Source organism: Arachis duranensis, chromosome 5 (assembly GCF_000817695.3).
Source record: "Arachis duranensis cultivar V14167 chromosome 5, aradu.V14167.gnm2.J7QH, whole genome shotgun sequence".
In the NCBI taxonomy this organism is placed as follows: domain Eukaryota; kingdom Viridiplantae; phylum Streptophyta; class Magnoliopsida; order Fabales; family Fabaceae; genus Arachis; species Arachis duranensis.
Genome location: NC_029776.3, coordinates 6360608 through 6386147, shown reverse-complemented (window position 1 = coordinate 6386147; position 25540 = coordinate 6360608). Strand labels below are relative to the sequence as shown.

General features: G+C 37.8%; 2 protein-coding genes across 6 annotated transcripts; both read left to right on the top strand.

Moving 5' to 3' along the window:
* Positions 1-6826: 6826 nt before the first annotated feature.
* LOC107487653 (peptidyl-prolyl cis-trans isomerase CYP65) lies at positions 6827-12645 on the top strand. Of its 5 annotated transcripts, none has more exons than XM_016108335.3 (13): positions 6827-7138; positions 7788-7823; positions 8472-8677; positions 8758-8820; positions 8928-9031; positions 9613-9704; positions 9790-9879; positions 9971-10046; positions 10167-10540; positions 10709-10965; positions 11062-11350; positions 11804-11911; positions 12006-12645. In XM_016108335.3, the coding sequence occupies exons 3-13, from the start codon at positions 8550-8552 to the stop codon at positions 12201-12203; spliced, it is 1779 nt and encodes a 592-aa protein (XP_015963821.1). In that variant the 5' UTR covers positions 6827-7138; positions 7788-7823; positions 8472-8549; the 3' UTR covers positions 12204-12645. The 5 variants fall into 5 exon arrangements, with proteins under 5 accessions (XP_015963821.1, XP_015963819.1, XP_015963823.1 ...); XM_016108333.3 differs by having other exon boundaries at positions 8403-8677; XM_016108337.3 differs by lacking the exon at positions 7788-7823.
* A 6280-nt stretch (positions 12646-18925) lies between these two features.
* LOC107487652 (protein SHORT-ROOT) lies at positions 18926-21137 on the top strand. The gene has a single exon (XM_016108332.3). It carries the CDS (start codon positions 19304-19306, stop codon positions 20804-20806), a length of 1503 nt encoding a protein of 500 aa, XP_015963818.1. The 5' UTR covers positions 18926-19303; the 3' UTR covers positions 20807-21137.
* Positions 21138-25540: the final 4403 nt, after the last annotated feature.

Genomic DNA, 25540 nt, shown 5'->3' with positions numbered 1-25540 from the left:
TTTCTGATCTCTTTTTGGTATTCTTTGTGCTCAATTTTTTGATATATTGAGTTTTTATAACTTAGGTTATTTTTGCGATGCATTTCTTTGTTTCTCGGAATTTCCGACTTGTTAGTCAGTTAATTTCCAAGTTTGTTCATGATCGACTTTATAACCTCTTTACACCGACTTGTACCTCGTCGTTTTATCCTGACGACCATCTAGGTCGGTTCATGGGATTTAACGCTTTGTCGAGCTTAAGTCGGTGCATTTCGTAGAAAGCGAAAAGGAATTTATAAGAGATATTTGTAAAAGATCTTTATTTATTTGCAAAGATACTTTATTGTTACTAAGGGTTTTGGGTTGTTTATGACCCCTTAGTCTCTACTGTGATGCCTCGTTAAAAGCTCCTCTTTAGAAAAAACCCTTTTATTTTGGAAAAAAATCATGAAGTTAGGAAAAGAGTACATCAGGGAGTAGAGTTCGCTTTTAACTGTAGTACCTTTTCATATTACAAGCATGCCACGACCTAGGTAGCTCGGTGCCATTTAAGTCGTCACCTTGTAATAACATTTTTCTAAGACCTCACTGATCTTGTACGGTCCCTTCCAATTAGCAGCGAGCTTTCCTTCCCAAGATTTGTTGACTCCTATGTTATTTCTAATTAAAACCAAGTCGTCTGGGGCGAAGCTCCTTCGAATGACTTTTTGGTTGTATCTGTTCGTCATCCTTTGTTTCAATGCTGCTTCTCTAATATGAGCTCGTTCTCGGACTTCAGGGAGTAGTTTAAGTTCTTCTTTGTGTCCCTTTATATTTCCAACCTCGTTGTAGAAGTTCACCATTGGGCTTTGCTCGTTGATTTCCACCAGTATCATGGCTTCTATGCCATAAGCAAGTCGGAAGGGTGTTTCTCCTGTGGCAGACTGAGGTGTGGTCTGATAAGCCCAAAGTACTTGCGGGAGTTCCTCGGCCCAGACTCCCTTTGCGTCCTGTAACCTTTTCTTCAGCCCTGCTAATATGACCTTGTTTGCTGCCTCGGCTTGTCCATTTGCTTGTGGATGTTCTACCGATGTAAATTGATGTTTGATTTTCATACTGGCTACCAGGTTTTTGAAGGTTGAGTCGGTGAATTGAGTGCCATTATCGATGGTGATGGAGTGGGGTACCCCATATCTGGTGATGATGTTCTTGTAGAGAAACTTCTGACTTCTCTGAGTGGTGATGGTGGCCAATGGTTCTGCTTCTATCCACTTTGTGAAGTAATCCACTCCCACTATTAGATATTTTACTTGCCCCGCAGCTTATGGGAATGGTCCTAGAAAGTCCAATCCCCACTTTGCGAAAGGCCATGGGAAAGTTATAGTAATGAGCTCCTCGGGAGGGGCTACATGGAAGTTTGCATGCATTTGGCATGGTTGGCATTTTTTCACAAATTCCGTAGAGTCTTTTTGCAAGGTCGGCCAGTAAAATCCAGCTCGGATCACTTTTCTAGCCAACGACCTTGCTCCAAGATGATTCCCGCAGATTTCATTGAGCACCTCCTCTAACACCTCGGTTGTCTTGGAGGTCGGGACGCACTTTAGTAGTGGTGTTGATATCCCCCTTTTATAGAGGATATTTTTCACCAGCGTGTAATTTTGTGCTTCTCTCCAGATTTTCTTGGCCTCTTTTTCTTCTTTGGGGAAGATGTCGAATTTTAGGTATTCGATTAAGGGCTTCATCCACCCGAGGTCTAACCTGGTGATTTCAAAGACGTCTTGAACAGCCTCCGTTTTGTCCACGGAGGGTTCAGGGAAAGTTTCTTGAATCAGGCTTCTGTTGTTCCTTCTTGGTTTGGTACTTGCTAGCTTGGAGAGGGCGTCTGCCCTGCTGTTGAAGTCCCGAGTTATATGCTTTACCTCGGTCTCTTCAAAGCACCTAAGGTACTCCAAGATTTTGTCCAAGTATTTTTTCATGGTGGGATCTTTGGCCTGATACTCTCCGTTTATTTGGGAGGTCACCACTTGAGAGTCGCTGAATATAATTACTTTGGTTGCACCGACTTCTTCTGCCAGCTTTAACCCTGTAATCAATGCTTCATATTCTGCCTGATTATTGGAGGCTAGGAATTCAAATTTGGGGAAAACTTCGATTTGCATTCCCCCTTCGCTGACCAATATTATGCCTGCCCCGCTTCTAACTTTATTGGAGGACCTATCTACATATAACTCCCATGTAGTAGATTTCTTCTCTTGGTCTCCCGCGTATTCTGCTAGGAAGTCGGTGAGGCATTGAGCTTTTATTGCCGTTCAGGCTTCATATTTCAAGTCGAACTCGGAGAATTCTATTGCCTATTGAACCATTCTTCTTGCAATGTCTGTCTTTTGAAGGACCTGCTTCATGGGATGGTTCGTTCGGACTTTTATCGTGTGTGCTTGGAAATACGGTCGTAATCGGCGTGAGGCTCCTACTAAGGAGTATGCAAACTTTTCAAGTTTTTGATACTTTAGTTTTGGGCCTTATAGAACTCTGCTGGTGAAGTACATAGGATGCTGCCCGACTTCATCTTCCCGTATTAGGGCTGCTGCTATAGCTCTGTCAGCTACTGACAGGTATAGGACGAGCTCTTCCCCGACCACGGGTTGGGTCAGGATTGGAGGCTGGCTCAAGAACTTTTTGAACTCCCGGAAAGCTTCTTCGCATTCCGGAGTCCATTCGAACTGGCATCTTTTTCTTATTAGGGAGAATAGTGGAAGGGATCTTAGTGCCGATCCCGCCAGGAATCTGGAAAGGGCGGCAAGCCTTCCATTTAATTGTTGGACCTCTTTCAGACAAGTCGGGCTTTTCATTTCCAAGATAACTTTGCACTTATCGGGGTTTGCTTCGATTCCCCTTTGTGTTAGCATGAACCCTAAAAACTTTCCTGCCTCCACCGTAACAGTACATTTTGTGGGATTTAGTCTCATCCCATGAGACCTTACGGTGTTGAAAACTTGCAAGAGGTCTGTCAAGAGGTCGGTTTCCTCCTTAGTTTTCACCAGCATGTCATCTACGTAGACCTCCATTAAGTTCCCAAGGTGGGGAGCGAACACTTTATTCATCAACCTTTGATATGTGGCCCCGACATTTTTTAATCCAAATGGCATCACCACATAGCAGTAGTTTGCTCTAGGTGTGATGAATGAAGTTTTTTCCTCATCTGGTTTGTACATTGGGATTTGGTTGTATCCTGAGTAAGCATCCATAAACGACAAGTATTGATACCCTGAGCTTGCGTCTACTAGGGTGTTAATACTGGGAAGTGGATATGAGTCTTTGGGGCATGCTTTGTTTAGGTCGGTGTAGTCGACGCACATCCTCCACTTGCCGTTTTGCTTTTTGACTAGCACTACATTTGCTAGCCATGCCGGGTACTTGACCTCTCGGATGAAGTCGGCTTCCAAGAGGGCTTGTACTTGCTCTTCCACCACCTGAGCTCGTTCTGTTCCGAGCTTGCGCCTACGCTGTTGTACGGGTCATGATCCGGGGTGTACTGACAACTTGTGGGACATGAGCTGAGGGTCTATCCCTGGCATGTCAGAAGCTTTCCAAGCAAAGAGGTCAGAATTATCTCGCAGGAGCTTTATCAGCCTTTGTTTCAAATCTCCGTCTAGGTTGGCCCTTATGTTGGTGTTTTTTCCTTCCTCTTTTTCGATTTGAACCTCTTCGGTTCTTCCACCCGGTTGTGGTCGCAGCTCTTCCGTAGCTTTTATTCCCCCGAGCTCTATGGTGTGAACTTCCTTGCTCTTTTCTCAGAGGTTTAAGCTTTCAATGTAGCATTTTCTTGCCAATTTCTGGTCTCCTCGTACCGTCGCTATTTCCTTAGGTGTTGAAAATTTCATGCAATGGTGAGGGGTTGACACCACCGCTCCGAGCCGATTTAACGTAGTCCTGCCGATTAAGGCGTTATACGCTGACCCGACATCGACGACGATAAAGTCGATGCTCAGAGTTTTGGAATTTTCCCCCTTTTCGAAGGTCGTGTGGAGGGGGATGTATCCCAGTGGCTTAATCGGCATGTCTCCTAGTCCATATAGGGTGTCTGGGTAAGCTTTTAGCTCCCTTTCATCCAACCTTAACTTGTCGAATGCGGGCTTAAAAAGTATATCAGCCGAACTCCCTTGGTCCACCAAGGTCCTGTGGAGGTTGGCATTTGCCATAATCATGGTTATCACCACCGGGTCGTCATGCCCGGGCATGATCCCCTGCCCGTCCTCTTTGGTGAACGAGATGGTTGGGAGATCGAGAGATTCGTTTCCAACTTGATAAACTCGCTTCAGGTGTCTTTTGCGAGATGATTTAGTGAGCCCCCTCCTGCGAATCCTCCAGAGATCATATGTTTGTGTCTCTCGGGGGTTTGTAGTGGTGGGTCTCTTCTGTCTTCATCATCTCGCTTTCTTTTTCTGGGATTCTCCGACCTTTCCATGAGATATCTATCAAGGCGGCCTTCCCTGACCAACCTTTCTATCACATTTTTAAGGTCGTAGCAATCATTTGTTGAGTGGCCATACATCTTATGGTACTCACAGTAGTCACCGCGACTTCCTCCCTTTTGTTTTTGATGGGTCTAGGAGGCGACAACCTTTCAATATTACAGATTTCTCTGTATACGTCCACTAGGGAGACTTTTAGAGGAGTATAGGAGTGATATCTCCTCGGCCTGTCGGGGCCGACCTCCTCTTTTTTCTTGGGCTCCCTTTCTCTCTCTTTTGCTGAGTGAGGAGGCCCCTATCGCCAGCTGGGCTCCCGTAGTCTGACATTTTCCTCCATATTGATGTACTTTTCTGCTCTCTCTTGTACATCACTCAAAGAGGTTGGGTGCTTTTTTGATGTGGACTGAGAGAAGGGGCCCTCTCTAAGTCCATTTACTATCCTCATGATAACTGCCTCTGTGGGTAGGTCTTGAATTTCCAAACACGCTTTGTTGAACCTTTCCATGTAGTCACGTAGAGGTTCCCCGACCTCCTGCTTAACTCCTAGGAGACTCGGCGCGTGCTTTACTTTATCCTTCTGAATAGAGAACCGCATTAGGAATTTTTTCGAGAGGTTCTCAAAGCTGGTGACCGATCTTGGAAGGAGGCTATCAAACCACTTCATAGCTGCTTTCGACAGGGTGGTCGAGAAAGCTTTGCAGCGAGTTGCATCAGAAGCATCAGCTAGATACATCCGACTTTTGAAATTGCTTAAGTGATGCTTCGGATCTGTGGTTCCATCATAGATGTTCATATCAAGGCTTTTGAAGTTTCTTGGAACTTTTGCCCTCATTATGTCCTCACTGAACGGGTCCTCTCCTCCCAAGGGCGACTCTTCTCGGTCGCCGCAGGAGTTCCGACTTTTAAGGGAGGATTCAAGCTTCAAGAGTTTTTCTTCCAACTCTTTTCGTCATTCTATCTCTTCTCTGAGGTTTCGCTCTGCCTCTCGTTGTCGTTCTAGTTCCTGTTCCAGTTGCTCCAAACGACCTTGGTGGCCGTGGACCAGCCCCATTAGCTCGGTTGCATGGGGTGGCCCTTCCTTTCCGGACTCTCGTCCTTCCGAGGAATTTACCTTTGGGTTCTTAAGCCAGAGGTGCCTTCTCTATGCTGGTCGTTGGTTCCTTTGTGAAGGGTCAGGTTTGCGTCATTGTTTCTGGTATCTGGATTTTCTTGTTCGGAATCAGACGCTGTATGACCATCTTCTGGTGAGTTGTCCGCCATTACTGGTTGATTTCTCGGGTCCCCGGCAACGGCGCCAATGTTACGTTGGGTAACTGAAGATTAATGGGCTGGACTCGTTGGGTTGGCCCAATCGTCTGGGGAAGGAAGCCTTCGAAGGGGTTTGCGCCTTTAGGGCCTCCGTCTGACTTGTACGTGTGAGAGAATGGGGAGGTGGTACCTGCAAAGACACTCCGATGCCTAAGTTAGCAAGGATGTGAGCAGGTCTAGAGAGTATTGAGACTTAGAAATACCTGAGGGGTGTCAGTGTATTTATAGTGGTGAACCAATAACCACTATTAGAGTAGTTCCACCTTTTAGGGTGGACAACCGTCCCTTTATCTTAGGGAGGTTACGATATGACTCCTGGAAGTAGATTGAGAGATTTTAGGGGCAATTATTATCTGCCAGCTAATCTCTGCTTCCGACTTTTTTGGATCAAGTCATGGGGAGCACCGACTTCTTAAGAGAAGGTCGGTGTACTGAGGTGCCCAACCTTGTGGGTTGGATATGTCATTTGGACCTGGACCTTAGCGTTGGGTCAGGGTATGAACAATAAATATACTCAAAATGTTGTATGAGATAAGCTCACTGTTTATTTATGTAAATGTACATCAACTTGAATGCATATATTCTACCAAAAAGCTTTACTTTACTTTTATTTTTATAATTTTATATTTTTATTTAATTATGGCCGGATCAATTAAGTAAACCAGTGATTTATTGATTGAACCAGTAATCCGATCTAATGACCGGGTTGATTACCAGTTTGATTCTGATAATTATGGTCAACATGATTGATGTTTGGCAATTCTATACCGAAATTGATTTTGATAAAATAAATATTATTTATATAATATTAGTTAAAATCATTTTTAGATAAATAATTACTAAAAAATGACATTAAATTATAATATTATTTTTTAATTATGTTTAATTTTTTTGATATTTTTTATCAGTTTTATATCTATATGTTGCTGCGTGTTGCGACTCTTAGTTCTAAAAACCGAACCAAATTTGTCGGTTCAATCGGTTTAACCGAAAATTAGTCACTAAATTGGTTCAATTAGCCTTATAAATTGTCTGAAAAAATCGATTATAGAATTGGCTGAACCGGCGGTTAATGACTATGAGTTATCCCCAAACGCCCCGGTCCCACTCTTCTCTTTCTCTCTGGAAACTGGAAATTGAAGTAAAGAACCCTAGTCCCGCAGCCTCAGCCACCGCAGCCTTCCAGCAAGCAGCCTCGCCATCGTCGCTTGTTGCGGGTTCTTCTCATCGTTCCTCTTCTCTCGGCGTCAAGGTCGAGCTCAAAGCCTCAAATTCACCGCCGAAACCCCCCTCCTCGCCGTCGCAAGAAAGTCGCGCTGTGGCGTCGCCGTCGCGAAGGCTTGCCGGTCGTCGTCTCTTCGTGCTCTCTCTCTGCTGAATGCTTTACATCTATAGCACATGTATGCACCCCACTTTTTCTTATGTTTTATCTGTTAGGAGATGTCTTATCTCGTCTATGATGTTATATACTTTGAAAACATTTATTTCACGCTTCGATATGTCTCCGTATAGGTCCTCTGTTTTCTGTATGCTTTGATTTCCAGTTCTTACATGCATTTCTGAATATTTTCATGATTTGGTTGTAATAAATCAAAATAATTAAATTGGCAATTTCAGTACTTTTCTTTCCTGCCATCATTACTAGCACGATCCAAGCAGCTTCAAAATTACAATCGTTGGTTGAAGTTTCAGTTGCTTTGAAAGTTGTGGCCACATTTGATTCATCTTACTTGGTGCTATTTATGTTGATAATAAGCACCATTATTACACCTTTGCTTTTTGCATACAAGGTTCTACTACAGTCAACTTAATGATATGGTTTCTGCTGCATTTTATAATGATTTATTTCTCATGCTGAAAGTTTAGTCCATATATTTTGTTTAAATATGTGTTTTCTGCTAGAAGTTGTAAGATATCATTCTCAAGAGCTATTTGTACATGCTTTAAGGAAATTTTCCTATAATTCTTAATCTATGTATGGTTCTTTTCTTTTTCTGAAAAAAAATTCCCTTGTAGCTCTTAATGCCATTAATCTTTCTATACCCGTAGGAGATTGAAGATGGAATGCTTGGTAGCAGTCCTCTAGTAAGTACTAGGAACAACCTCTCTTTGGCTAGAGGGGATGGAATTCCTGTCTAAAGCATGTCTCTGGCTTCAAAGAATGTGCCTTTTTTGATGAATAAATGGAGATACTATCTCATTTATTTCTGGCAATGTTATTTTGATATTTGGTCTCAACCCCGAAAGGTTTATATGGGATATCTTTGTGGCATCAATGCATTTCCTTGCATCTGATATAAATGATTGTATTTTGTTTGGAATTGGGGTATCTTCAATTTATTTTTGCTTGTTCAATTCTGAGTTGGAGTTGGGCTTAATTGTGAGCTGCTGGGTTTAACTCCCAGTTGCTGAGTTAATAATATTGATTTTGTTGATATTTGCTTATTCTGAATTGCTGATTTTCTGATGATTACTGATTAGCGATGATTAGTGCTTGTGTTTAGTTAAAAATTTGGTTGTTAATGTTTTTTTGGTGGTAGAACATTATGTAGAATTGTGGAATTATTGAATTTTATTAGGTTAGAAATTATTGAATTTAAATATTTGAAATTATATGTTGAATTTTAATAATATTTAATTAAACTGGTTGAACCATTGAACCAGTGAACCAGTTATCTTACCGGTTCATTGACCGGTTTGGTTCTCGCAACCTTCCTGTGTGTGCATTCCTAGCTGCAGAGTAAGGAAACAGGGTGGTAAATTTAAGAAACCCTAGGTAGGCAGGTAGCAGGTGATTTCAGAAACGACGCAATGGGGAAGAAGCAGCATAGCAAGGATAGGATGTTCATCACCAAAACGGAGTGGGCCACCGAATGGGGTGGTGCCAAATCCAAAGAGAATCGCACCTCCTTCAAACGCCTTCCTTTCTATTGCTGCGCGTAACTACTCTCCCTCTCACTCTTAGTTTCCTCCTTTCACGATGATTATCTCTTCACCTTTTACTTTTTTAACGATTCAGGCTTACATTTACTCCGTTTGAATATCCGGTGTGCACAGCTGATGGGAGTGTTTTCGATGTTATGTGAGTTTCTGCAATCCATTGCAAGTGTTTTTACTTCCTTTTTTTTTTAAAAAATCTAAACTTAATTGGCTGTAATCTAATAAATTGGGTTTGCAATTTGGTTGCAGGAACATCACCCCGTATATTGTTAAATATGGGAAACACCCCGTCACTGGAGCTCCCCTCAAGCAGGAAGATCTCATTCCACTAACTTTCCACAAGAATTCTGAAGGTTTTTTGTCTTTCTCTGCTGTGGTTCAGTGTTTCATAGGATTTAGTTTGCTTTTCCTTTTCGTTCGTTCTTCAAATTGTGTTGATTTATTTTCGTTGGGATGATTGATTTGCAGTTTTGGATTCTTCTTTAGATTAATATTTTGGTTTATCTGCTTGCTTCTTATACTAAGTATGTGACTCAACCTGCAAATTGAAATATAATAAGTTCCCATTGGTTCGTCATTGTTGGAGAGGTGTTGAACATAGGAAATGACAATGACTGTTTCCTTCTAATTGTTTGATCATTATTAGAAACTTGTATGTGCATTCCGCTCTTTGTGGATATTGTTGTTATGTTACATAGTAATGTTTTCTAAGTGAATGCTTTTGCAAATTCAACTAAGCTCTGGCAGAATTTTTCTTTGAGATAATTTTGCTAGTATTTTTGTGGATCTTTTGTATTGCTGAAGCAGTCTCCCATGATAATATGGTTTGTGTTGTTTGGGGAAGGAGTGGGTAAGGGGTGTAGGCTATATAATGTTTTCTTGGTTGGGTTTCCTATATGTTACTATTGACTAACATTTCTTTGTTATTCTGCAGGAGAATATCAATGTCCTGTGCTAAACAAAGTTTTCACTGAATTTACACATATTGTCGCAGTGAAGACTACAGGAAATGTGTTTTGCTATGAGGTTTGTTTTTATATGATCCATGTTGTTATAATGCTAGTTTACTTGCGTAAATAGTTTTTATATTGGTGTAAATTATGGAAAATAGGCTGTTAAAGAATTAAACATCAAAACGAAAAACTGGAAAGAGCTGCTCACTGATGAGCCATTCACGAAGGATGATCTTATAACTATTCAGGTTAGTTGTTTTGGATGAAACTGCTTTATCCATTTTTTTGTCTTTCATTGGCTTGTTTTTAAATCTTGTTAATTCTTGTGTATCTTTGTAGAATCCTAATGCACTTGACAAGAAAGTTCTGCTGGATTTTGATCATGTCAAAAATAGTTTGAAAATTGACGACGAAGGTATGCTACAGCCTGAAGCTTCATCTTTTGTGAGCTACTATAAATCATTTGATGATGATGTCACTGCTTTCATTGTTGTAATTAGTAGTAGGTTTGATACCTTCAATTTTATTTTCTCAGAAATACAGAAAATGAGATCAGATCCAACCTATAACATAAATGTGTCGGGGGATATCAAGCAAATGCTTCTAGAGCTTGGAACTGAGAAAGGAAAGGAAACTGCAATGCATGGGGGTGGTGGTGGCAAGGCACAACAAGAAAGAGCTGCTGCACTTGCTGCCATCTTAGCTGCAAGATCCCGTGTTAAAGAAGATTCCAAATCAGATCAAAATGGAGAGACTAAAGCTCCCCAGGCTTTTAGTATTGTAGATGCTGCATCTGCTGCTGTACATGGAAGAAGTGCAGCTGCTGCTAAAGCCTCTTCTAGTGATAAAACAGCTGCTAGAATAGCTATGCACATGGCTGGTGATAGGGAGGCAGTGAATGCAAAGCTGGTAAGTTACTCAATGGAACCTCCTTATAACCACTTACTAGATTTAGGGAGGTCATAGGAATAATCTAATGACCATTTCTGTGTACTACATGATGCAAGGACCTGACCAGTGGGCGTCTAACCAATGCCCTATTGTTAACATCGTTTAATTGCAATTTTTCTATTTTAGGTGAAAAGCCGTTACACTACTGGAGCTGCTTCCCGGTCATTCACTTCAACATCATTTGATCCGGTTACCAAAAATGACTTTGAATATGTGAAAGTTGAGAAGAATCCAAAGAAGAAAGGATATGTACAACTGCATACAACACACGGTGATTTGAACATTGAGCTGCACTGTGATATAACACCAAGGACATGTGAGAACTTTATCACTCTTTGTGAACGTGGATATTACAATGGAGTTGCTTTTCATCGGAACATTCGGTAGGACAAGAACCTTTCTGTTTGAATTTCTCTTTCTACCTGGACCAAATCAAGGCTCACATAGTATGATGATGTCTTACTATCCTCTATATGCAGGAATTTTATGATACAAGGCGGTGATCCTACTGGTACTGGAAAAGGTGGTGAATCAATATGGGGACAGCCTTTTAAAGACGAGCTTAACTCTAAATTAGTTCATTCTGGAAGAGGTGTGGTTAGCATGGCAAATAGTGGTCCACACACGAATGGTTCCCAGTTTTTCATCTTGTACAAGTCCGCAAAACATTTAAACTTTAAACACACAGTATTTGGAGCAGTAGTTGGTGGCTTGACTACATTAGCAGCAATGGAAAAGGTTCCCGTTGATGATAATGATCGGCCCCTGGTGAGTCATGTATTCGTATTGGTATCGATGCAATTGATTGCCCTGCTTTTTACTTGGGTCCAATTTTAATTTTATAAACTGCATTCCTGTTCAACTAAAGTACACGGTCAAGAAATATGAATAAGCTTTAAAATAAGCATATTCTTCTACTGTGTACATACATGTTTTTAGCTATTCATCTTTGGTTTCATGCATTGAATTTTCGCTCTAAAGTGGGTACTAAATATCATTGTAACTTAAAATCACGTTGGATTACAATATTCTTCCCCTTTACGAGAGGTTTATACTTTTACTATCTCATTAATACAATGCTGTGTCTCATCGTGACTCAAGAACTTGTTTGTTAAACGGTGCCAAGCATTCAATGGTTTAAATAGTTGAGCTTACAGAGCAACGTCTGAGTGATACATTTAATTCATAATGTTCTAAATACTTTTTGTTTGGGTCTTTCAGGAAGAAATCAAGATAACAAGTGTCACAATTTTTGTGAATCCTTATACAGAACCAGATGAGGAAGATGAGCAGGATAAAGAAAAAGAGAAGATCGAGGATGAAGATAATGTTTGTTCCTTTTACTGGTTGTGTTTTCTCATTTCTTTAAGGTTTTTTGTTGACTAATCCCATGGACTTGTTTCTTTTCTTGTTTATAATTTAGAGTAAGGTGGGATCATGGTATAGCAATCCTGGAGCTGGAACATTAGAATCTGGAGGTACGGTTGGTGGCGGTGTTGGCAAGTACTTGAAAGCCAGAACTGCTCAACAGCCCGAGTCAACAACCAGTACAGCCGTTGTAGGCAAGAAAAGAAAAGCCGGAGCTGCCACTGGTGAATTTAAAGATTTTTCTGCATGGTAACAATCCAAAGCTTGTACCATTTGTAAAGAATAAAGAAACTGGTATCATTTATTATAGCAATTATCTTTGCATATGGGAAAATTGACACGAAAGTGAGAGAAAAATATTAATTGCATCCCAATTGAGGATTTGTACAATAACAATAGGTGTATCAGTTACAAGAATAGAATCATTTTGTCCAGTTTGTGTTCCCTCTGTCTCTTCATTGGAAATCGCAGGTTGCAATCATGATCTGTTGCATCTGGATTTGATTGATTGACGCAACTGGCTGGCTTACCAAACAGTATGAATAAGTAGAGAAGAGTGTATTAGAAAATTTATTGACGACTTTATTCCATGGCAGATATGCGAATTTCCCCACTATGTAAATGATTTAACCACACTGTTGCTCTCTGTTGGGCGTTATCAATACGATCCGATCGACTTTTGGTTACAGGGTTCAGGGAATTTCTTCTATTCTTGTCTGGCGTGAGTGCTAAATTCAGCTAAGGTTGTCCTTCACAACTATCTAGTCACCTATGACCTAGCCTTGCCAGTTTTCCTTGTGTGTGTAACAGAATATAATCATCTTTTTCATTGACTTGTGTCATAGACTCAAGGATGCCACATTTGTCATCTTCATATTTAGGGGGCAAACTGTTCATAAATCATTATTACAATATAGAGAACATTTTACAAAATTATGATTATGCCTGGGCCAGTGCCCTACTGATACAGTGGAGAACGAAGAAGAGACTAGACTTATTGTAACGGTTAATATTCAAATTTGTATGGTAAGGATAATCTGTTTTTTAAAATAGTTTTTAAAATTTTTTAGTTATATTAGTTCATGGAAAATATAATGGTAAGTCAAATTAATTCTTCTATCAGTTAAACGATATCATATTATTTATCGTGTTATAACAATGGAGCAATATCGTTACACCGTAAAGTATATCTTTCAAAAAATGACTGCTAAATATGTTATAACATATATCCGGGAAATTTTACGTAGATGTGATTAGTAGTATGCCAATTCATAAACAAATAATGGTTTGCTTCCATGAATTTAATATTAGTTGTGAAACTTATCTTCGTGGTATTTAAGATTAAAGTAGTAAATTATGAAAGTGACATACTATACCAAAATTATAAATAATGTTTGTTCTTCAATCCCTTCTAGAGTCCAAACCACAACTAATTAGTAGTTTAGTGGCATAATTGAGGAAGTGACATATCAACCATATGATATCCTTTAAATGTTATATAGCTTTCAATATAAAGAAATGGGATATGTATATTGGTTCCGCTCAACAAAGGAAAAAAAAAAAAGAAGAAAAAGTGGCCAAGTTAAGCGGTAAGTGTGTCTCATCTGTTTTTTTTTTTATCCGTTGACTGGGAATTAAAGATAAGGGTGTTTAACTAGTAGCAATGTTTGTGGTTAATTTCATGAAATAATTTAATCTAATTAATATAGTTCTATTGATTGTGGTTTAATTAGGAGGGAGGTCCTCCTCGCACACTGTTAGCTTAATTGGTTGAGTAGGAAAGCAAAACAATGGACCCGTTCCCACTCAACCCCACCCTCACTACTCACTGGTAAGGAGGCAAGAAAAGAAAAGGGAAAAAAGCAAAAGCTTCTGAAAGCACCCTTTTTCCCATTTATATATGTATGACCATGGAATTCAGTATGTGCAATAACCTGTCTGATCCTGTCCGAGATTAATGGCCGAGGGTATATAAGGGAAAAAGAATAGTATGTTATTTGAGTATAGTCATTATTATTGTTATTATTATTATTATTATTATATTGTTCTGTTATTATTGAATGGGACATGAACTTTAATCATAAAGAAATTTATATTCAATCTAATAAGAAGCGTAGCAATTCTCAAGACAAAAACAATTGCCTAGAAGAACTTGAAGGCCCACTTAAAATCAGGGGAACAAAGGGTTCAAACATGGATTTTCCCTAATGATTGATGAAGAAAAACCAAAGAAGGCGCATTGCAAGTTTCCAGAAAAGATCACACCTCAACTTAATTAATTACTTAATAACCAATTGGCATAACATAATAATAAAATAAGATAAGTTGTTTATACCGAAGGCGCTGTCTAATAATATTAATTAATAACAATAATGTCTAACCAAAGAAAAATCAGACGTGGACATACCGAAACCCCCCTCAAGGAACAATATATAGGTCATACAATAAGAGCAGAGACGTGATGTTTTTTTCTTTTCTTAAAAAAAGAAATGGGATGTCAATTTGTGATGAGGCTAGTCTGGGCCACAAAGGATGAAGTAACTTTTATTATAATGTAACAAGTAACAAGTGTTAAGGGGGGAATAGACTTATTGATAGGGAGGCTGAAAACAAAGCAAAGAGTAAAGTAGAGGATGAGAGGAATAGTTGGGTTGGTTTGGTCATGAAATAAAATTTGAAGGAAGGAAGTGGGGTATGTAGGTAAGGTAGGTAGGGTGGATTAGTGCGTGGTTATAAAAGAATGAATGAAATTGAAATACTCTTAGAAGAGTAGTAGTAGTAGTAGTGCAGATAAAGTAAGAAGGCATGCCCTAGAACTTGGAGAAGGAGTGCATTTTGGTATTAGAGTACAACATTATTATAAGAGTGACACAATGATGTGGTATGGGATTATGTAAATGTAAATGTAAATAGTATAGAAAGAAAAGGGGGCAGAAATAAAGTTGGTGGGAATTTTGGCAGTGTTTGGAGAGGGATTAGGAGGCAAGGAACGTGGTGATGAGAGATGATAAGTGGGTTTGATGAGGATCATTCACGCCGGCAGCTTTTCTCTCTCTCATCCCAATTGGCACTTTTGCACGCCTGCTCCCACTCATCAAATTCTTGCAATTTTTATTTCTATAACCATCAAATATGGGAATTTTTTATTTAAATTAAATAAATATAAAATTTACGAAAATTCATAAAATATAGAGTAATTATCTAAATATACAACATACCACATTTTAAGTACTAGAAGAAGAATAAAAAAATGAGCATATTTTGGGTATTCGGAACTCAATTTATGATGTAATCACGACTGGTGTATCTGAGTGCACCCAAGATACATATAACGTGAAAAAATGGATACTGAGCATCCGAGATGCGTTCAAACGCTAATCCAAAATATGTTCAAAAGCGTAATGTGGGTCACAAAACCTGGCCAGAGACATATATAAAGCCACAACAATTGGGATTTTCATGCATTTGAGTGGTTTTTAAAAATTTTGTAACTTTATAACACCTTAAGTTCGAGTTTCTGAAGTACATATGGCCCCGATAATATGTTCGCGACAAAGATATCAGCCGATTGAATGCGAATTGGCACATAGTTGGAGCTTTAGATTTTGAGGTTAATTTTTTTCTTCCTTTTTTGTTTTTGGTAAACAATAAGTTTAGGTATTTAGGCTTTATTAATTTAGTTAATGTGTTAGGTATTTTGATTTTGTTAGTTAGAAGTTCTATTAACTTAGGTAGGTAGGTATAGTATGTTTTAATATTTTATATAAATAATTTTAACTTAAGTTAAATAAATATAATAGTTAAACGTAAATTAATATATTAGTTAAATTAAATAAATATATTATTCAAATAAAATATTTGTTACATCAAATTTTTTTACTAAAAGTTATCGTTGGATTGAAGTCATCTAAAATATTACCAGTTAATTTAAAATAGTGCAACATGAATGATTTATTTTTTAAATTTTGCTTCATTTGTTAAGGATATTTATCTATTAGATTTACAATACTTAATAATTATTAAATATAATTAATGGTTTAGAAGAGATTAATTTGCAAAAGTAAATGTTGCGACTACTGCAGAAGCTTTGGTTACTATTGTCAGACCGTGTGATCTTGGGTCTCCTCCTGCTGGATATCATTTGTCTTATATCAGGGAGGCGGGATTTGGACATGCAGTAGAGTTGAGGAATTTCATATTTGACAATTTCTTGATCTCTACATTTGTCGAGTGGTGGAGGCTTGAGACCCATAGCTTCCACCTTTCATGGGGTGAGGTCAGCATTACGCTTTAAGATGTTGCAAGCCTAACATCTTGGTCTGCACACTAAGGGTAAGCCGATTGAGGGTTGTATCAGAGACTTCCAGAAATACTATAAACACCCCATGTGGGAGTGGATTGAGGATTTACTTAGCGCTAGAGAAGCAGATTTTCGATTTGAGAATGACCTTGCTGAAGAACATAGTTTTGCACATTTCAGTTGGGGCAGATCTGGAAACACTCCATAAATACGCTAGGTGCTACTTGATGATGCTTATCAAGGACTTTCTTTTCATGGACAAGTCAGCTACACTTGTTCCTTTGAGATGGTTACCGTTGCTAATGGATTTTGATCATTGCAAGTAATTGTAAAAATATTTGATATATAATGATAAACCATATTTAATAAAATGTAAAACATACATTCACCAGAGTCAATTTACACTAATTTAAACCAAGCATACCTAAACCTAAACTATAAATAATAACTTATCATGGATCCAACTTTAAAATATTGGCACATATTTGTCTAGTGTGCCCCTTTCTTCGACAAAGACTACATCTTTTCTCTGTACGTTCTACAGCATCCATCTCATTCTGCAACCGAGTAGATATTGGCTTTCCTGTTGCCTTTCGATGCATGGAGGGTTAGGCTTCAGTCGTGCACCATACCATGTAGGTCATATCTTCTCGTCTGGAATCGGCGAAAACTCCATCTCATAAATCTTGATAATTGAAGCCATCTTATACACGGGGTCGACCAGGTGCTTCCACTTGATGCTTGTAGTTGCACATACTACAAGTACATGATGACAAGGATAATACAAAGACTGAAATAATCCACAGTCGTATATACGCGCATTAAGTCAAACGCGATATAAAGTTTGGCACCATCCTTCCATCGGCTCCACCTCCTCCACACTAAATACGGATGTCCTACCATCACAGTGGGTGACTTTTATCACCGGCAGACTCACCATTCGGTTGTTGTGACCTTAATTATGATTTTGACTATATTTCGGGTGTTGTGACTCGCATTGGAATATTAATATCTTGGATACTGAGAGTCTAATCAGCATTTGAACACATTTTGAGTTATCTGTTTATTAACGTTACACGTATTTCGAATACACCTAAAATACGTCAATCGTCATTGCACCTGAAATCAGAATTTGAATATTCGAGATATGCTTATTTTTAGATTCTCCGTTTAATATCTGAGGTATTTAAGTAATTATTCTATACTTTATGTATTTTCGTAAATTATATATTTATTTAATTTAAATAAAAAAATCTTCAAATATGCGTGATTATTTTTTTCTTATATTTATTGACTTCTTTTTTTTAATAAAGAAACAATATTTATACATATTTAAAGATATATATACTTTAATTTATGGCAAAAGATTAATTGTAAGTTTCACTTAATTTTTATTCATTTACTTTTTTATTTTTAAATTAAGAAGTTTGTGAAGTATAAGTAATTATTTGTCTAATTATTATTATTATTAGTACTATTACGTGTTCTAACAACACATATCAAGATTACCACAGATAGAAATTCTTAAATATTTTATTTTAATAAATACACAATTAATATATTAAAAATTTAATTAATAATTTTAATTTGTGTCTTTATAATAAATATTAATCAAATTTTTATTATTATAAAATTAGATGTGTGTTTCATTTAAGAGTACTAATATAATGCACAACATTTTAAACATATTCTCATTCACTCTAATATAACAGAATAATTAAATATGTTATAGTAGAATAATTAAAATTTTTTATAATAGTATAATTAATCAAGTGTTTTATATATTTATGTAATGTGATTGTTTATTTAAAATGTGACTTTTAATCTTGTGATAGTAAAATGATAAGTATCAAGTGAGTAGATAAAAAATATATTTAAATATCAATAATAAAGAAATAAAAAAGAAGATAAAAGTAAAAGCTCCCTCTTCTCTTGCTACCTTTGCTCACAGTCACACTTTCTTATTTCTTATCTTTTGTCAGTCAGAATTCTATTCTAAGCATCAGCTGGGCCACGAGCCTCCCCACTGGAGTTAAATTACAAATAAATGATTTTATATTAATTTTCTATATAGTGTTCTTGTAAATCATTTCATAATATAAAACTATTTTTTATTTATTATTTTTAATATCAAAAGTAAAAAGATATAAAAAAAAAGCGCACACACACAATTATATCTATATTGCATATAATATTCCTTTAAAATTATAACATGATTGCAATTAAAACTTTGAATGTAACTTAAATGTTAGGTAAAAATTTATATATAGTTATTTTTATATAAAATTATTAATTGAGAATTATTAAATAATTTGGAATATTCACATAAAAACCATTTTAACTATCTTCATGAAGCAGTTGAAAATTTTAAACATTTTAAGTATTGAATACCTGATCAACTTAATCAGGTTATTTTATGGATATAATAAGTTAATTAGTTATAATGTCCCACAAAGCAATATATAACACCTGCTTACAAAGTCTCCCCTTGACGTCTCATATTTCTGAGTCAATCCCTTCTTTCGATGGGCATACATATTAGTATTTTGCTTTTGAAAAGAGAATCCAGTGTCTTGGTCCGAATAAAAAGAGAAAAATATTATGGGTCTATTTTTGTATATATTTTATTTTTATTTAGAAAAATTATGGATATGAGTATAAATATATGATATTTTAGAAAAGAAAAGAAAAGCAAAGCAACCCCACTTCCGTTTCCGCCCCCCGCGCATCGATTGCGCAAAAAAGAGAAGAATTTAAAGTTTAAACGAGTCCATTATATTTTGTTTCACCCTTGAATTCTACTACAAGTAGGTTCTATGTATGACCCCTTTTTCCCCCACCTGAAATAAAGAGATAGAAGAGCAAAGGGGGTAAATAAGTAGCTAGAATCCGAATACAAATCCAAATCCAAACAAGTAGTTGTATGATATGAATGAATAGGCAAAGTAGTGCAGAGAGTGTGTGTTAGTAGGTTGCGCAGTGAGACGCAACAAACCAAACAGAAAGGGCTCAAAAATATATTGATGTGGGGTGGGTCTCCTACTTATTGTTAAATGGATACATTGTTTAGAGTAGTGAGTTTTGAAGAATACCAACAACAGCAACAAGTTGAGTTAGATCAGTCCCTCAACTCCACCACCACTACCACTACTTCCAGCAGCTCTAGATCCTCCCGACACAACTATCACCACTACCAACAACAGCAACAAGACGAAGAATGCTTCAACTTTTTCATGGATGAAGAAGACCTCTCCTCGTCTTCTTCCAAGCACCACTACTATCCCTATCACTCTCAATCCCATCCCCACACTTCCACTCCTCCCGCCACCATCCTCACGCCCAACGACTTCTCCCACTCCTTCGACTTCAACCTCCAATTCTCATCAAACACCAACTGGGCCACCGACATCCTCCTCGACGCCGCGCGTGCTCTTGCCGACAAGAACACCGCCCGTCTCCAGCACCTCATGTGGATGCTCAACGAGCTCAGCTCCCCTTACGGCGACACCGAACAGAAGCTCGCCGCCTACTTCCTTCAAGCGCTCTTCAGCCGCATGACGCATGCCGGTGATCGAACCTTCCGAACCTTAACCTCCGCCTCCGATAAGACCTGCTCCTTCGAATCAACCAGAAAGACGGTGCTCAAGTTCCAAGAGGTGTCTCCGTGGACGACCTTCGGACACGTGGCAGCCAATGGCGCAATCTTGGAGGCTTTGGAAGGTGAAACGAAGTTGCACATAGTTGATATCAGCAACACCTATTGCACTCAATGGCCAACGCTATTTGAGGCCTTGGCCACTCGCTCCGACGACACCCCGCACCTCAGGCTCACAACCGTCGTCGTAACAACTGCTCACGGCGGATCTGTCCCGGCGGCGCAGAGGGTCATGAAGGAGATAGGTGCCAGGATGGAAAAGTTCGCCAGGCTCATGGGAGTTCCGTTCAAGTTCAACGTCGTTCACCATTCCGGCGATCTCTCCCAGTTCGATTTCGGGGAATTGGACATCAGGGACGACGAGGCGCTGGCCGTTAACTGCGTCAACTCGTTGCACTCGATCGCCGCGGTTGGGAACCGCCGCGACGCGGTGATATCGTCGCTGAGAAGGCTTCAGCCCAGGATCGTGACGGTGGTGGAGGAAGAAGCCGATTTGGACGTTGGTTTGGAAGGATTCGAATTCGTGAAAGGGTTCCAAGAATGCTTGAGGTGGTTTAGGGTTTACTTTGAGGCGCTGGAGGAGAGTTTTCCGAGGACGAGTAACGAGAGGCTGATGCTGGAGAGGGCGGCGGGGAGGGCGATGGTGGACTTGGTGGCGTGCTCGGCGGAGGAATCGTCGGAGAGGAGGGAGACGGCGGCGAGATGGTCGCAGAGGATGCATGGATCGGGGTTCAATACGGCGTCGTTTAGCGAGGAAGTGTGCGATGACGTTAGGGCGCTGCTGAGGAGGTACAAGGAAGGGTGGTCAATGGTACAGTGCTCGGATCACGGCGGAATGATGCTGTGGTGGAAGGAGCAGGCGGTGGTGTGGGCCAGTGCATGGAGGCCCAGCTTCACGTAGTGCTGATCGATCATCACTCTCTTCTTTTGGCACGTGGCTTCAGCTTTCTGGTTCGGTTCGGTTCCGTTCCGTTCCGTTGGGTTGGATTGGGAGGTTAGAGCGTTCTTTCAGTGATGGATTTTCTTTTCTTTTCTTTTTGAGTTTGGTAAGTAAGACATGCAATAGGATTAGTTAGCTAAAAGCTGGGGTACGCTGGTGGGATCAACGGGGGGAGTTTGCTTGTATTAAAAAAAAAAGAATGAAGCAAATTGATTTTCATTATTAACTTTTTGTGATTATTTTTTGTTTTCTTTAGTTAAACTATTATGAAGGAAAGTTTATGGTCTCTGCATATATGTGTATGAATCAATTCTTCGAAGTTATATGTTCATCTCGTTCTCGCAGGTATGCGTATCCTCATTTAACTGATACATATGATCTATTAAAAATGTTTTCGAGCTCCAGAAAAGTTCCATAATATCATTTGATTGAACTTTTTAAAAATATCCGAATCAGTTTGTTCCTTTCATCCAATATATCTTGTTAATTGCAGTTTAGTTACAGTTTAGGTTTTAGTCTTTTTGTATTTTCAGTTAAATTTGAAGTCCTATACTGTTCAGTTGTCCTTCTTTTATAAATACTCACCAAAAATAATTCCTAACTTTATTATTTATTTCAAATATTGTCATAAAACAATTTCTCAAACATCATCACCTTTTTAATTTATTCTAAAGTCTTGGTCCTTTCCTTGATTCTCTTCTCTAATCCTCTTTGTTAAACTTGAGACCAATAATTAATTAAAATAATAATGACCTCCCAACTGTTGTCGGTTTATTGTTTTTAGTTCATATTATTTATTTAGTTTTTGTTTTAGAATGTTTTTAAATAAATAAAATAAATAAATATTTTATTTACTAAAATATACCATTTATAACATTATATCTCTTATCTCGTTTATATATCTCGTTTACATTGTAAATGAGATAAGGCACAATACGATGTGGCCTTATTATGTTTGTACATGTGGTATGTAACGGTTTTATCTCGTTTATAGTGTAAAAAAGATATTACAATTTTATTTCGTTTACACTGTAAATAAGATAAGACTAAACGTAACGTATATATACAATTCATTTACAGCGCCCTTTGATATATTTTTCATTTATTTCTTCAACTTTTCTTTAATTTCTATCTTCTTCTAACCATATTATCGATTTACTTGACGAGTATGACATGCGTAGATGCACATAATTCGAACATTAAACGACTGAACGCGACATAGCACATTGCGAGGCAGCCAACTTTGAGGTTAGTGCTTTTTTTTCTCTATATGTTAGAATATATATGTGCAGCCATACTTAAGGTACTTTTATAAAATTAATATACAACATATATATTTGGTAGATAAATGTATTGTTATCAAGGGTTGATATAATATAATTTTAGGTATTAGTTAAATTAAGTTTTTAAGTAAATGTTATTCATTTTGTTTTTATTTAAAGTTGTTAGGTAGATATTAGGTGATTAAGTTATTAGTTATTTAAATAAATTTCTTTATTTTTGTTAATTTATTAACTAAATGTTTATTAATTTAGTATTAATTATTTAAGTCAATATTTTTATTTAAATCAATTTATTAGCTATATGTTTATTTAGTTATTAATTAATTAAGTTGTGTCTATGCCTCCTTTTTCTTTCTAACGAACAAATGCTGCAGCTTCTCGTAGGTGCATCGCACAATGGCTGAAATCGATAAATAACGTGTACCTTTAAGAATTGCACTCATGCATTCGGAGAAGTTCGTTGTCATGTGTCCAAATCGGTGATTGCCATTGTAGTGTTGTAATCAGATCTCCTTGTTGAACCTACCAGCCCGGTCTGTCATTTCTCGCGACAAATCTCTCAAGGCATCCATGTATTACTCGTATCTAGCCTAACTTGAACTATAAGCAGCATTTATGAGATATCGCTTTTCTTCGACAGACTTGAAATGAGACATGAAGTTCGCAGTCATGTATCTAACATAATAAACACGCTCTAAGAAGGTGTCAACCACTATCATCAACTCTCACCCACTATCACCGGCTCTCAGTGCAGCCTTGATAGCCTAGGATCTATAAAAAATAATTAACAGGCCATCTTGTGGAATCACACATCGTCTCAGATTGGTAAGGAAGAAAGACATGAATTTCGTGGTCTCAAACTCAACAATTGCAAAGGTTAGAGGAAGGATATTGTTGTTACCGTATTGTGCCATTACAATGAGCAAAACACCATCATATTTACTATACAAATGCGTACCATCGACAGAAAGGAACAACTTGCAATGCTTGAAAGACTCCACACAGGCAAGAAAGTCCCAAAATACTTTATCAAATATGCTACAGTCACGCACCATAAGGTGATCATCATAGTACGATACAGTTCTGAATTCACATATCATTCCGGAACAATAACTCTGCAGTGCTTGCAATAACCTCAACATCTTATTATATGACTCCTCCCAATCACTATATATCTGTGCAATAGCTTTTTGCTTCGCAATCTAGACCTTTTTGTACGAGAGTTTGAAGTGATAGCTTTCCATAACTGCACCTTGTAGAATATGGATGCTGACGGATGGACTGGATTGTATCAACAACAGGATGACATTGCAGATAGTCTTGGGACATGGTGGATGTTAAACATGTGTGCACTCCTCCAACCCTACGCACCTCCCTAACGAAATAACACATACATGGTTGGCATTTAATCCAAATATAACAATAAAAAAATGAGAAAAATACACCACAGTTAAACTTCAACTCACCAATATATGAGATTTTGTCAGAGGACAATATGGAGACTCCAAGGGTAGACGGCTGCATATTGCCGGCAATGCACATAGTACTTTAATCGATCCGACTCCACAAATCGGTACTCAACACTTCTGTGTATGCTATAATTCTTCACACCATGCATTATTGCATCTCTGCTTCTGAACCTGTGGCCAACCGAAACTCCATACCATCGTCTAAGTTGTAATCGTCTTCACCCATATTGAAAAATGGAGTTTTATTGTGCATTGCGTCCAGATCCAATGCCTGATAATGACTGAGTACAACTGATAAGGCCGGAATTGGGTGTGGGACGGGCATAAGATACTGAACTGATGGCTCGACCGGCGTCTCTGGTACAAATTCTTCCTCCTCATCGTCTTCGGAAGAACCACTGTTGTTGATATCTGCAACATACTCCTCGTCAGAGTCCTTACCATCAACGTCCATGTCTTCCGTTGGACTAAAAACGTGTAGCAGTGGTGGTGCGAGATGAGGGTCGTCCTGCACAAAATTCGACTGGCCAAATCCACCGCCTCCGACATCACCTACGTCCGCAAAAAGCCCCATCACTTGTTCCGCCATGATTCTCCTATAGATGTCAAACATGAGGCGCACATGCTCATCGCCATAGAGTCAAAACAGACGAAACAAAAAACTCCATTTTCTCTCGGTACTAGCAATCGATACTCCACCATTCCGATCTCTTTTCTCCCGCTACCACCAATGCTACCCAATATCAGACTTTTCAGCTCTGACAAAGAACTTACTCGCCGGGTACGCAACATAACAGAATTCTTTCACTCAAATTTTATGCCAGTATCACTGCTTCTCATATGGCAATTGAGATATACACTTACAACCATATATCCACTACTACTAGATATTTTGGCTTATTTTCAGAAGAAAAACAAAAAGAAGAAGTAAAATATTTGTGGAGAACATAAAGGGTTGCACATCCTTTTATAGCTATTGAAAATTTGTCGGAACGTATCTCATTTATATTGTAAACGTCATATATATTCACGTATATCGTTTACAATCTAAACAAAATAAGAATACACGTATTTAGTTTACACTGTAAACGAAATATATATCTACCCTGTTGAGTCTTATCTTGTTTATAGTGTAAACGAGATACATGGATTTTTATTTCGTTTACGTTGTAAATCAGATAAGAGATATGATGAATTTTAATAAAAATACTACAAATTATATATTTTGGTAAATAAAATATTTTTTATTTATTTAAAAAATCATTTGTTTTGTCATAATTAAAAACATAAAAATCTTTTATATCCAAAAAATGAACTAAAAACAGTTGAAACTTATCTTATTTATTATTTATTAATTATTATAATAATTAATAAATATTAAATAAAATAAATTTTAACTTTTTTATTTTATTTCTCTAACGTTACTGTAAAAACAGTAACTTAGTTTTCGCATGCCAAAATAATTATTAGACGTCACAATTCAACAATTTAGAATGAAGCTCAAGCATATTGACTAAGTTCATGTAGGGTGGTAGTTGATCGTTGGAAAATATATTATCCAATCAGATTTGACCGGAGGCAAGCTTCATTTGCATAATTGTTTTGTTTTTTATCATTATAAAGTAACCATCAAGCTACACATAATTAAGATGGACAATGATCTGATCGATAATCTTGTATCTAATATAAAATTATATAAGATCATTAATAGTAGTTAGCCTTACCCTATCAAATAATCTTTTATATGCCCAACAAATGGTTCCAAAAAGAAATAGGGTTTGGTATTTTTGGCGTATGGAGATGATATCACCTTTAAGCATATTCATTCATTCATTCATTTATACAGTTTAATAAATAATAAAGATCATCATGGGATTTAATGACTAAGTAAATGTTCATCTGGTCATCCATAAAAGGATATATATAAAAAAAAAAAAAACAAG